Source organism: Peromyscus eremicus, chromosome 14 (genome assembly GCF_949786415.1).
Source record: "Peromyscus eremicus chromosome 14, PerEre_H2_v1, whole genome shotgun sequence".
NCBI lineage: Eukaryota > Metazoa > Chordata > Mammalia > Rodentia > Cricetidae > Peromyscus > Peromyscus eremicus.
Window position 1 is genome coordinate 47,004,149 of NC_081430.1, and position 13,744 is coordinate 47,017,892.

At 40.6% G+C, this 13,744-nt stretch overlaps 1 protein-coding gene across 1 annotated transcript in view; it reads right to left on the minus strand.

Moving 5' to 3' along the window:
• Positions 1-3,143, minus strand: part of Eml5 (EMAP like 5) — a 120,278-nt gene extending 117,135 nt beyond the window's left edge. Inside the window, exon 1 of the mRNA XM_059279779.1 lies at positions 2,914-3,143. Within this exon, the coding sequence (XP_059135762.1) occupies positions 2,914-3,110 (197 nt within the window). The 5' untranslated portion in view covers positions 3,111-3,143. The remainder of the gene's footprint in view (positions 1-2,913) is intronic.
• Between the last annotated feature and the right edge of the window lie 10,601 nt (positions 3,144-13,744).

Genomic DNA, 13,744 nt, shown 5'->3' on the forward strand with positions numbered 1-13,744 from the left:
ATAAATGTTGATTGGCAGTAACAAAAAAATGTAAATTAATAGCTATAAAATCCTTTGTGGGGGAGGGGACCAATTAGCAAAAGTTTCAGACCAGAACATTGATAAGTATCTTTTGTTAAAACCAGAACTAGTAATATATTATAACTTAGTATAAAAACCGTTGCTAATGCTAAATGAAAAGAGAAATTGAAACAACAGAACTTGAAACACATGCGCACACGCACACACACCATGTACACAAAGAAAAAGTCCTGTATTATTGAGACATTGAAGTTCACTTCCAAGTATAAACAAGTTACTGGAATAAATACTAATAAAGGAAAAATGACCAGAGAAGTTTACTACACACAGATTTACAGGGCAAAATAAGGAAAACATCTATAAGCGATGTAATAAAATGTGATATGGACCCACCTTGAGCCATCCTAGATGACAGTAAGATTATAGAAGCATCAAATAATAGACTTTCAAACTTTACAACATAGCACTTACATTTTTAAAACCAAATGACAACTACCTATTCATTTTAGAACAGCCTTAGCCTTGAGCTTTATTTCACCAAGTAAATAAAACCACAAGTAAATTTTAAGCAGATATGGGAATAAAACTGATGAAAACATTTTCATATTAAGGCTAATATCATAACATTCTTTTCTACTATTCATCACATTTATGAATGTTGTATCTTCTGCTGTGAAAAAACTGAATAATTATTGGAATGGTTTCTACGCTTACAGGTCAAGCACTGAATTGAAAAAAGAAACAGGTTTTAATGTTTGACTGTTTTATTTTGCAAGACTAGTCAGTCTGTCATTACTATCTGACATACAATTTCCAAAGCACTTTGATATGATTTCTCAATTATATTCTTAGTATTGTATTAAATTTGTGCCACAATTTTTACTACACTGTATGGTTCAAATTTTACTACCCACTACAACTTTTCAGGAAATTCTTTTAAATTGTCATAAATTATATAAGAATGTATCCTTTATATCAAATCACAGACATGTAGAGTATGTTTGCCGTTTGGAAGTATTTTGAGATACATATATGTCTTGCAGAAGGCAAAGTACAACCTTCTTTATAGTATGCTGAAATGAAATATAAAAATTGCAGTCAGTGTAGTTCAGTGATACAGCACTTCACTATGTGTGAGGCCCTGGGTTCAATCTGCAGTATGACAAAAAGAATAAAAAAAATTTTCAAGTAGTGTGACATATAATACAGCTTCTAATGACTGCTAGAAGAATGAAGACATAACTTCCAGCTCCCCTCAAATAAATCATATCAAGTTTAGGAAAGCCTCACTATAATACAGCTCTCACAAGGAATAAAAACAATGTCATTGCACTCACTATAAAGATCTCAATCCTTCATACGAGCACCACTTACTGAATTTGGAGGGGGGTATCTCAAAGCCACTTCATGTAGGTAAAGCAAAGGATAGACATGACAAGATTGAGGGGAAAGAAAAGAAGCTGGGATAACTCTGCTCTTGAGGTGAATAATAAGATCAGTAAGATTAGTAATTACTATTACTTCTGTTCAAGTTAGTGGTTTTGGACTTATATTAGGTCTCAAGCCCTCATCACCACCACAACAGAAAAATCCTAATTTGAGGAGAATAAAATTGCTTCTCAGATTCCTTTCCCAAAAGTGCAATCTAGAAAACCTTCACTGCAGTGTCTACAAATCAAGTAAATAATAATAAAAGCCCCCCCCCACCGTGCCTTCCATACTCTACAATTTCAAATTCTGTTTACTTTTACTTTGCTCCATCCTACCTGACTTTCTGCTTGCCTTAGGCCCTCTTCCCTTTATATATGTATAGAGAGCCAAAATAACACAACTTCACGGAATTTCAGCTCCAGAGCATCTTGCTTACTAGGTATCAAACCATGATACTGGTTTGAAGTGCCTAATTTGAATCTAGTGAAATACCCATGAAGGAATATTTTAAGCCTGATCACAGGACCTGTGTTAAAAACTCAGAAGCAGCAACACAAACACACTCTCAAATTTTCTATAATAGTCACTTCGATAGAAGACCAAAATGTGCTTGAGGCAATTATCAATTCTAAAGCTCCTCACTTTAACATAAAAGTTCAGCTGAGATGCTGAAAATCAGCCTTTATATGTACTGCTTCCCACAGATACATATAAACATTACGACCAACTTTAAGATGCAGATCAATAAAGAGCAAAATACACACACGCTGTGATTTAAATTATAAACAGGAAAGCAAACTTAAGATTACTCTGATGAAGATAAACAACAGAACTGGACATCAGTGGGATTATTTCTCATATAAGACATACCCTCAAACTGCCATCCACTGTGAATTTTAACCGCCCGTGAATTGCCTTGAGAGTAATAGCTGAGTTTCTCTGTTGATAACTGCTGGTAGTGAAACCTGAACTAGTAACTGTGGCCCAGAGTTGAGTACCCTCCCGGACTGTGTGTGACGCGCTACCCAAGTCCAGCCTCCGCTTTGCGGAGCTTGCTTGGGTCAGTCTTCCGTTAAGTATTTTCTACCCCTGGCTCTATAAGATTTCATTTCACAGGCAATCAATCACGGGGTCTAAAAAAGAATTAAGTGTTAGCCAAACAACCTTTCGACAAGTTTCCTGATTTTGGATGGAACGGGAAAGGTCACAAAGCCATCAGGGAGGCAAATGACCTGCGGACCGTCCTTCCGATCCTCTCCGAAGGAGGCTCCCCGGGAATAAGGAGAAGGGGAAAACACAGCGTGCTAAGCAGGTGGGCTGGGGACTGGAGAGATGCACATTGCTTTCCCGGGGTGGAGGGGGGTGGGGGATGCAGGAGCGGTCACGACTTGCAGAAGGACAGGCAGGTGCAAACTCTGAGAGCGCTTGACAGGGGTGACAGCGCTCCCTGGGAGCCCATACCTGATGATGTCGTCGCTGTGGCCGCGGTAGAACTTCTGCCGATGCTCCCGCGGGCTGTACACCACGCCGACCCCCGCCACGAAGTACACGATCTCCTTGGCCGCCGTGTAGTAGAGGTTGTTGCGGCACTGGTGGCCCCGGTAGCCGTACACCCACTCGAGCCGCAGGTGGCAGCTCGGGGCGCTCCGGGCCGCCATGTCGGGGCGCCCACCCGTCGCTGCGGCTCGGGCCCGCGGTGGCCGCGGGGGTCTTGGGGGACGAAAGCTCTCCCGCTGGCGGCCCGGATGCGTCCTCTTAAACCGAGCCCGGCAGGTGCATGTCGCTGGGGCGGTCGCCGACACCGCCGCCGCCGCCTCAGCCCACGGGCGGGAGGAAAAGGCTCGCTTCACCCAACATGCTGAGCTCAGGCTGCTATAGCGCCGCCGCCGGCCGGCGGGGAGCCTGGCGCGTCTCGGAGCTCGCCGCGTCTCCTCAGCCCTTGCGTCTAGACGGGGACACAACCAAACCCGGGGATGGGGGGCCCGCCTCCAGCCCGCTGCTGCTCAGCCCGCCCCGCGCACCCGGCTCCCTGCCGGGGTCACCTGCGGCGCTCCGGTCTAGCCGCGGCCTCGCCTCCACGGCCCGGCGGTGCCGCGCCGCGCGCTCCCGAGCCCCAGCTGAGTGGCGGGAGGGCGGGCGGGCGGTGACGCGCGGCCCCGCCCCCCGAAGGCTCTCGCCCCGCCCCTCGCCGTGCTCTAGCCCCGCCTATCCGGTAGCCCCGCCCCTCCCGGAGTTGAGCCCAGTCTAAGAGCTCCCCTGCATGCCCCTAGGCTGTGGCTAACCCACAGCCCTCCCTCCCAAGGTCTAAGCACGTGTTCCTACCCTCGCAGGACCTGGATTCCTCACCCAGCCCCTCAGATTTGGATTCCTGTTGCTCGGCTTTCCCCCCCCCCCCCGCCAGGAATCTGGGCATCCCGCACACCCTTTTACAGCGACCTCAGCTACTTCGTATGCCTGTGAATTAACACCAGAATGTTAACTTCAACCCTTAACTGCCTCCTCCAGAACTTATGTGTGTATTTCTGCTTATTATAGTGCTCTCTGGTCCAGAAATTTGGTAAGAATAAAATCCGACCTCGCAAATATACTTTTGACACATTAGATACAATGTCCTAATGAATAGCAATGACTCCTGGATTTGTTACTACTGTTGCTGAACAGGCCTTAAACTCGGGATCCTCCTGTTTTTGCCTCTTGAATGATGGGATTATAAATGTGCGTTACCTCTTCCACCCCCACTCCTTACCCCCACCCCCGGACGTTCGTTCTTTCAATTGCTGTTTTGGATATCAGCAATTATCTCTTAATTAAAATTACTTCTTGAAGGGCATGTTTTAGCATAATTGTGAAATCAGATGGTCTAAATAATTGTAATCAGGTAGATCACTCTTGAAAGAGACGTTGACTATGTAAATTCAAGCAGTACATTTAGAAAAAATTAAATATTTGTTGCCATACATCTGTAAAATATTAATTACTAGCTACATATAATTTTTATGAGGCAGGATGAAGAAGAATAAGAGTTTCTTTCTGTACAGATTTTTTTTTCAGCGTGGTGTTTTACAGATCCCATGATACATATTTAAAAACTTCAGATTAATAATAGATTTAAATAATTTATTTTCCCATTATCATATTTTCCATTGCAATTTTTAATGACCCAAGGGTAGAGTATGAAGCAAAAACATTCTTAATTAAGCCATCCTCAAACGACAACTCAAGACTAAAAGAGATGGCTGAGGCACAGCGGTGGCTAGAAAATGAACCACTCATGAATACCCAAGGAAGAAAGCCAAACCCCATCAGTTCTCAATGTGATCTGTTACTAGTGTCCTAGCAGAAAGGGTAGTCAAGCCTCTACTGCTAGATGAGGTGTTGTAACCCTCCGAAAATCATGAAAATATAATGTGGCAACCAGACCCTCAGATATTCATTCCTTGGATCAACAAGTGGACACTTGGTGGACATTTTAAGTAAAAGAATCATAATCCTTTGGTAATCTGTTTCTTGAAATGCAAAGTCCTAGTATGAAGCTATATATTCCAGATACTTGACGAGTATTCTAAAATTCACGTAAATAAAGTATTTCCTGCTGCTATTCACGTGTCAGCACCATGCTATGTATCCTCCAACCTATAAAAGAAACGTAAGGTAAGCAACGGGGAGCGTGCCTTGGAGGGGAAGTGCTTGCTGCCCAGGCGTGAGCCTCAGAGCTCTGGCTCCCACATAGAAAGCTGAATGCTAGGGAGGCAGAGATAGGTGTTTCCTGGGGGTTCACTGACCATTCAGCCGGCTAAAAAGACCAAGGCCCAGGTTCAGTGAAAGAGCTTGTCTCAAAAAAGAAGGTGGGGCCAGCAAAATGGCTCAGCAGATAAAGGAGCTTGTCACCACATCTAACAACCTGAGTTTGATCCCTGAGAACCATGTGGTATAATGAAGAACCAGCCCTCACAAGGTGTCCTCTGACTCCCACTTGTACATGTGCCCCCATACTACTACTACTACTACTAATAATAATAATGTAATTTAAAAATTAAATAAGATGCATAGAGGAAGATAGCCAACATGGACCTCTGGCCTCTACTCACACATGCAAAGGCAAGTATACATGCATGTATACACACACACACACACACACACACGAAGCAAAGTATGTAAAACACAACTAAAATTTATGATATTCTGGCTATCGACTTCAGGCAGTTATAAATTGTACTAATGTTTTAATTTCTACAACGGTGCCTTTGATCACTCTTATTTGTATACAGAACCTAACACAGATATTCCTTATTTCTATGTCAACCATTAAATATAAAACAAAATATTATGTACTCACAGTAGGATTCCTCTTGGTTTTACCTGAAAACAATCATTTTCTGATACTCGTACTGTATTACTGTGTTAGTCAGAACCTATTTGGTTGTAAAGTACCTTAAGATTAAAGAGAATTGTAATATCTCAAAAGACTGAAAACTTCAAGAACTGGCATCAATGTATGTGAATCCTAGGATGCCAATCAGAACCAGGTCATTAGAAATAACCTAGATTTACTTGGTGTTGGTTCAATTGCCAGATAAGCAAAATAATTGCCACCAGCTCCTCCTTAGCTTGGAATCCCGTGGAAATAGCTTTAATTTTTGGTCATCCCCTGGAAATTAGTATACATCAACTTCGTTGTCTCTAATTTGCTGACTTGAGTTATGGATCCTCCTTAGAAGCCACAGAGTAGTGCCAGGTGTGTCAAAGCTACAGGAAAAGAGAATGGGGAAGACCAACCCTTCCAGTGGTGTTAACAGACTAAGGGATGGATGCCGCTAGGTACTCCTCAGGTCTGACCTGGATGCTTAATCATCCCCCATCTTCATTTACCAAACCAAAGACACCTACAATTTAATTAAAAAACCAGGTATAAATAAATGCAGCTCTGAGACAAGGCTCCTTCTAAACCAGACTGGCACCCAAAATTCCTCCTGTGAAGGAGTGCCAGATGTCAGACTGGCAAGAACAACAGATGTCCCTGCTGGAGAACAATGATTCCACAAGCTTATTAGATTCCACCCAAAGCTTTTAAAAACTGGCATATAATCCAAATAAAATAAGTCCCATACCAAATTATCTTTTCCTGCACATCTGTACATCTTAACTGTCTCTTTCTATATTTTAAAAAAAAATCAGTATTACCTTAATTAGGCAGATAGGCAGAGTGAGTTGCCTCTGATTTTCACTGTTTCTTACCCCCCAAAACCTGGCTGTCTGTTTTAGAAGTATCACTGACTCTCATTCCTGTCTTTATATCAACATTCTCCCAGCCCCCCATCGCTATAGTTCAATTCAGCATCTAATTATCTCTTCCATGGAGTCGGCTACTTGAATTATCTGTAGAATGAAAATCTTGTATCTAATCATGCCACTTCTCATCTCTAGAAACATTTCAGCAGTACCTATCTTAATACTTAAGATGGCCTTGTTCTTCAGCTTGCCAATTCTCCACCTAGGATTTATCCCAATATAATAGCAAAAAAAAAAAAAAGTGGAGAAGATTCATGTGTTAAAATATTTATTATTGGGTTTGCCTAGCATTTACTAAGCTCAGTATTATATTTTTAAAAAAGGATAAAAGTATTTACTATAATACAAGTAAGGAGAATGACAATATAGAACCCAAAATGTCTAGCCAAAAGGGTAGTTTTATGCAAACTCATCCAACCAATATGGCAAAAATATTATAAAAATTGTAAATTGTTTTTTATGATACATTCTGGCAGCAACGACAAGTTTCTATAATAGAATGCATAAATTTTTTAAGTAGAATACAAAGTAAATGTATATATAGAATAAGCCCAGTTATATAATATAATGACAACTGGAACAAAAGACACCAACGTGTTAAGATTTGTGATACGGGTAATTTTAAAACTATTCTGGGTATGTTTTGTGAGAGCCTTTTAAAAACCTATGTAAAAAGAGAATCTTATTTTTCAGAATTTTCCATGAGAAGAGAATTCTGTTTGCTTGGGGAAATACCTGAATGGGTGCTTGGCCCAGAAAAAGAGATGCTGAAGGAGCCGGATGTGGGCAGGGAAATTCCGCAGGAGGGATGAGGATGAATCGGTACCTCCATGGAGAGGAAGGTGGAATGAAGTCAGAGAGATGACAAAGTCACTACTCACTCTTGAACAGTTGGGTAGATTTCTATTTTTTTTTTTAATGAAAGAAATGGAGCTTCTCCTCTGAGCTTTTGTGTGGGAAGCAATGTCATACGAAAAAGTCCTTAACTTGTCAGAAAGGGACCAGTGGAAACCAAGGACTCTAATAAGAAAATAAACTGGGAACTCAAACCATGGTAAACTCTCTAACTCATAGGGAACAGCCAACCAACATTGTGTTTTATTTTTTTAAAAAAAATATAACACTCTAGGTCCTCTATTTCTTTTTATACATTAAGCCATGAATTCAAAGGGAATAGACTCGGCAGCTCAACAGCCCAGGCTCCTTCCTGTTAGTCTCCCCAAACTGTACTTCTCCAGATGGAGCAGCCTGGTGCTTCAGCTGAACCCAGGCACCTTTATCTTTGGGTTTTTTTTTTTCTTCTTCTCATGATTTTCCTTCACCCACTTCAGGTGGCTATCATGGGTCTCATGGTGCTTAATAGGCTCAGTCTGCACATTAATTCTCTTGGTAGGTCATCTTGCCCTTAACTTGCTTGTTTACAATGATGACCCATGAAATGCCTTATGATGTTGCAGACCGGTGGTTCTTAACCTGTGGGTCAAGACCCCTTTGCGAACCCTCTCTCTCCAAAAATATTTACATTATAAATAATATATAAACATATTATATATAAATAAAAATATAAAATAAATATATAAAAATAATTTTTTAAGATTTATTTTATGGCTGTTTCGCTTGCTTGTATATATCTATATCCCACATGCATGCATTGCCAGTGGAAGCCGGAAGAGGGTATCAGATCTCATGGAACTGTGTGGTTGGTAATTGACATGTGGGTAATAGGAATCAAATCCTGGTCCTCTGGAAGAACAGCCAGTTTTCTTAACCACTGAGCCATCTCTCCAACCCCAATTCAACATTTTGGTTACAGTTTGTGTACGTGTGTATGTGTGTGGTTTGTATTCATGTACATGCAAGGATATATGCACATGTACCTGTGGAAACCAGAAGGCAACTTTAGTATCATTTCTCAGGACAATTCATCTACCTGTTTTGAGACAGGTTCACTCTGGTCTGAAGTTCACCCCTGAGTAGGTTAGGTGGTTGTCTATGAAGTCCCAAGGATTTGCCTGTCTCTACCTCTACCTTGTGATCCCCAGTTCTGGGATCACAAGCTCACAGCCACCACATTCAGCTTTTGCTGTTTTTATTGTTGGTTTTGTTTTGTTTTAACATGGATTCTGGGAATTGAACTCTGAGCACAGATCCTCATGCTTGCAAGACAAACATTTTACTGATTGAGCCAACTCCTCAGCTATTCAATCACAACATTGTGTCTATGATTAGGAAACTATAACAAGTAATATAAAACAAACTAGGCAGTTTTGAATTGTTTATAAAATGAAGGACTGACATTGTGCCGCCCCAAATTTCCAATCTGTTTTTAGCAGACTTATCCCTAGCTACTCTCTCCTTCTTCTGAGCTGACCTTGATGTCCAGTCACCCTGCATTAATGATCATTCCAAAAATTAACCAGGCTTCTCCAGAACTTCAGACATACTCGAGGGACAGTTGTATGCTGGGCTGTAATCTCAATTATCTACTGTCAACCCAGAATCCTATTGAATCTGAAGTCCAGTCCAGATTTGGATTGTATGCTGTCTAGTTAGGGGTCGAACTGTGTTTCCCAGGCCCCAGTAACCACAAGTTGAAACCCTTACCCCTAGTTCTTTAGAGTTTGACCTCATTTGGAAAAGATTTCATTGTAGACATAAAAGTTTGCCCCAGACTAGGTTAAGTCTGATATGCCCGGCATCCCTACATGAAGGGGAAACTTGAACGCAGAAACCCACAGAGGGAACATGTCTTGTAAAGACGAAGGCAGAGGTAAGCTAAGGAGCACCAAGGGATTCCTACACCCATCAGAAGCTAACAGAAGGTCATGGAAGGAATCAAACAGTTTCTTTCATCAAATTCCTCCGAAGAATCTAATCATGCTGCCAGTTTGATCTCTGGTCTGTCTTCCAGAACTACATCAACACATTTCTGGTTTTTAGGGCACCTGATTGGTTGCTTTACTTGGCAGCACTGGACAATGAATACCCTTCTCCAATGTGTCCTGTGACAGTTCCATCCACACTCTCCAGAACTGGCTTTCCTTTATTTCTCTAGCATATTTTCTTTCTTTTTTTTTTTTTTAAAAAAAGATTTATTTATTAATTATGTATACAGTGAGTGTTCAGCCTGCAGGCCAGAAGAGGGCACCAGATCTCATTGTAGATGGTTGTGAGCCACCATGTGGTTGCTGGGAATTGAACTCAGGACCTCTAGAAGAAGAGCCAGTGCTCTTAACCTCTGAGCCATCTCTCTAGCCCCTCTAGCACATTTTCTAAACTCGTGCAATCTTTATAGTAGCCCTGCTACTGGATTTTTAGGAAGTTATTTATTTTTATCCCTATAGTATTATACTGGAGAGCATGCATTTATCTATTTATTCTTTAGGATCTTTGGTCTTCCTTCTTAGTCAACACTTTAAGCCTAGATTCTCAAGGAAACAGACTAAGGCAATGATTAAGGCACCAACATACCAAGGATGGACAAGCACAGAGCAGGAAGGTTGAAGAAAAGGATGTGAAGTGAGGAAAACTAGAAATTAAGAATAAGATGTAACATAAAGAAGCATTATTTCCTGGCTGCCACCTTCTAATTTCTGAAGAGAGAAAGCAGGCTAAGTAAGCAAGTGTACCCACCTGGCACATGTGATTTCCTTCATTCAGTGCAAAGAGAAATTGTGCCCTAAAGTATTCCATAGGAAGCAGAAAGGAGGAGAATTCATGTGTTCATCTTCCTCCTGAGTCCTTTCTCTCACTGGTTAAAGGTCATCTCGTGATGGAGTAAAACTAGTGCCCATCCATTATAGTTCCATTAGACAGCTTCTTCCATATGAATGCAACCAGTCAGGTGCCCTGAGCCCTGCTTCTCACACAAAGAGGGTCAGACAATACCTATATGACTGAAAAGGAATCCTAGTCAAGCACTGGGAACCTAGATGTTTTATAATGGGCAGTAAACTTGTCTGAGCTTTGCTCAAAAGGGAGATGTCATCTTTTATCAAATGGACAATATCAACCTGTCCCCTGGTGAAGAGACATTACCTTTATTTTCCGTGGTCATTAACTCCACAAGCATCATTGCAAAGTAGTCTAGGGCACAGGTGGTCAGTGCCTCCCATTCAAAGAGATACAGAAACATGAGAGCCTTACTGAACATTGTCTCCTAACACAGAACCAATATGCTGCTACAAGGTATTGAGTTCCTGATGGAGTGAAACTACAATCAATATAAAATATATTTTTTCAGCAGTTGAGTCTTTCACCTATCCCACTGGAACTTGAACCCAGAGCCTCACACATGCTAAGCATGTGCTCTAATACCTGGTTTCTCTTATCCTTATAACTGAGAACATTCAGTTACAGAAGATAACAGAATACAGTATAGTGTTAGCACACCTAATAAGCAGTATATCTTGACATCAACCTAATATAACCCAAGAACTCTTTGCTTGGTGAATTAACAGAATATTTTCAGGTCCATAAACAATTATACTCAAACAGCGCTGCAGGGTTGGAAGATGAAGTAACTGTGGATACTGGCATAGATTCAGAAAGTTGTCATAGGTTGTTGGAGAGGTTTTCTGTAACTACTGCTGAATTATTTCAAGTTGCTTCACATTTCTAATTCCTTCAAGAACATTACCAAAAGTTCTACCATTGAAAAACATTTCACAGAAAGAAAAAGGCTAAGAGTCACCACCATAATCATTCCTACACAGAATTTGAGTGCCCACGTGTGAATCACTAGCTTTGGTACTATGGGGGAGTAATCTAGAAAATTAGCATACACACTATGTTTTAAAGGATTTAGGTTCAGAAAAAGAAAGAGCACCTTTACCAATACAAATGGGCATCATCAATCTGTTGAGGCCTGGAATAGAAACAAAAAGTGAAGGATGGGCAAGTTTGACCTTGACTTTGGCTAGTATGTTCTTGTTCCACTTTAGATATTTGTGCTCCAAGGCCTTTGGAGTTGGTCTGATAATTACACATTGGCTCCTGTGCTCTCAGTGCTTTGCATAGCATCTGGAATCATGCCACTGGGCCTCTTTAAAGATGACAGATTGTGGGACATTCATCTTCATAAGGACATGTGATAAACCACTACAACAATTATATATATATATATATATATATATATATATATATATATATATATATCCATACACACACACACACACACACACACACACACACACACACACACACACCCTGTTGGTTCTCCTTCTCTGAGGGAAACTTATTGAGGACCTTAAAATAACTATGACTAATATGTAAAAGAATCTGGCAGAAAAAAGTGGATAACACACACAAGTAATAGATTTCAGTAGAAGTAGGAGCTACAAAAAAATCTTTCAGAAGTAAAGATACAACAGAGATGAATAATTCCTTTAGCATTTTACATTTTTACTGTGTGTTTGTGTGTGTGTGTGTGTGTGTGTGTGTGTGTGTGTGTGTGTCTGTCTCTCTGTCTGTCTAAGACCAGAAGACTCATTATCTCCTGAGCTAGTTCCTTGGCCAGGAATTTCTTTAGTATATCCATCAGCAGACTGACACCGCTGTGAAAATGATTAGTGATTTTAAACTACAGCAATAAATTAGAAAGACAATGTGAAAAGGGATTAGAACAGAAAACAGAGTATTTAAAAGCTGTGTGAGATAGTAAATAGTCTAGCATACTAATAGATGTGTAATTGAAGTCTCAGGAGAAAAGAAAACAAAGATACATATTTAAAAAGATAAGAGCTGATAGTTTTATAAAGCTAGCCACAGATCCAAGAAGCTCAGAAAAAATCTCAAGAAGGATATGAAATAGATTAGATAGATAGATAGATAGATAGATAGATAGATAGATAGATAATCTCTTTGACACATCATGGTCATTCCATTGAAAAATGTGAAGGGAAACAATTACAGGAACAAAGGTCTTAAAATTCCTATAAGAAAGTGCCCAGAGCTGGATGTGGTAGCTCAGTATAATTCTAGTACTGAAGTCTAATGCAGGAGGATGATGAATTTGATGCTAGCCTGGACTACATAGTGAGTTTAAGGCCAGCTACAAAAGCCTTGTTGTCCTCAAAAAATTAAAAAAAAAATAGAATCAACAAATTGTTTAGTTTTAAAATGTCACATATACCAAGAGAATAGATTGAAAAATAAATGGGCCAGGTGTGGCGGTGCACACCTTTAATCCCAGCACTAGGGAAACAGACAACGGGTGGATCTCTGTGAGGTCAAGGCTAATTTGGTCCACATGGCAAGTTCAAGGAACCAGGGCTCCTTACTATTTGAACTAGTAATAGAGAGACTGTCTCAAAAATCCAAAATGAAAAAAAAAAGAAATGGATTTTATTAATGGTTATAGTAATTCAAAAATTTTGTTAAGCCTCTGAGAGTACTAATAGCATTCAATGGAGTTTCCAAACACATCAGCTTCTCAAAGGAAAATTCCTTTGAAGACTCCATGAAAAAGCAAAGTCAGTCAATTTGAATGATAATAGTAAATGAGCTAAGAAGTATTTCTCATTCTGTACCATAAGAATCTTGAAAGTGACTTTTCAAAATCAGAAAAGCAACTGTAAATTTCTTGTCATAAGCTAAAATCTCAAGTTGTTTTAGACTGGATCTCACATAGATACAATGTGGATTTTATTTTTCTTGAGACAGAGTTTCTCTGTGTAACAGTTCTGGCTTTCTTGGAACTCACTTTGTAGACCACTAGGCTGGCCTCGAACTCATTGGGATCTGTAGTCTGAAAGTTTTCTCCAGTCCTGCCCAGCCCATGGTCCTGCAGGCACTTATAAAATAGTCACTCATAGGCTTAATATTATTTACAAACTGTATGGCCTATGGCAGGCTTCTTGCTAGCTAGCTCTTATAGCTTAACTCAACCCATAACTATTAATCTATGTACCGCCACGTGTTCTGTGGCTTTACTGGTCTGTTGGCATGTTTCTCCTTGGGCAACAGTCTGGTGTCTCTCTAGACTCTGCCTTTCTCTTTCCTG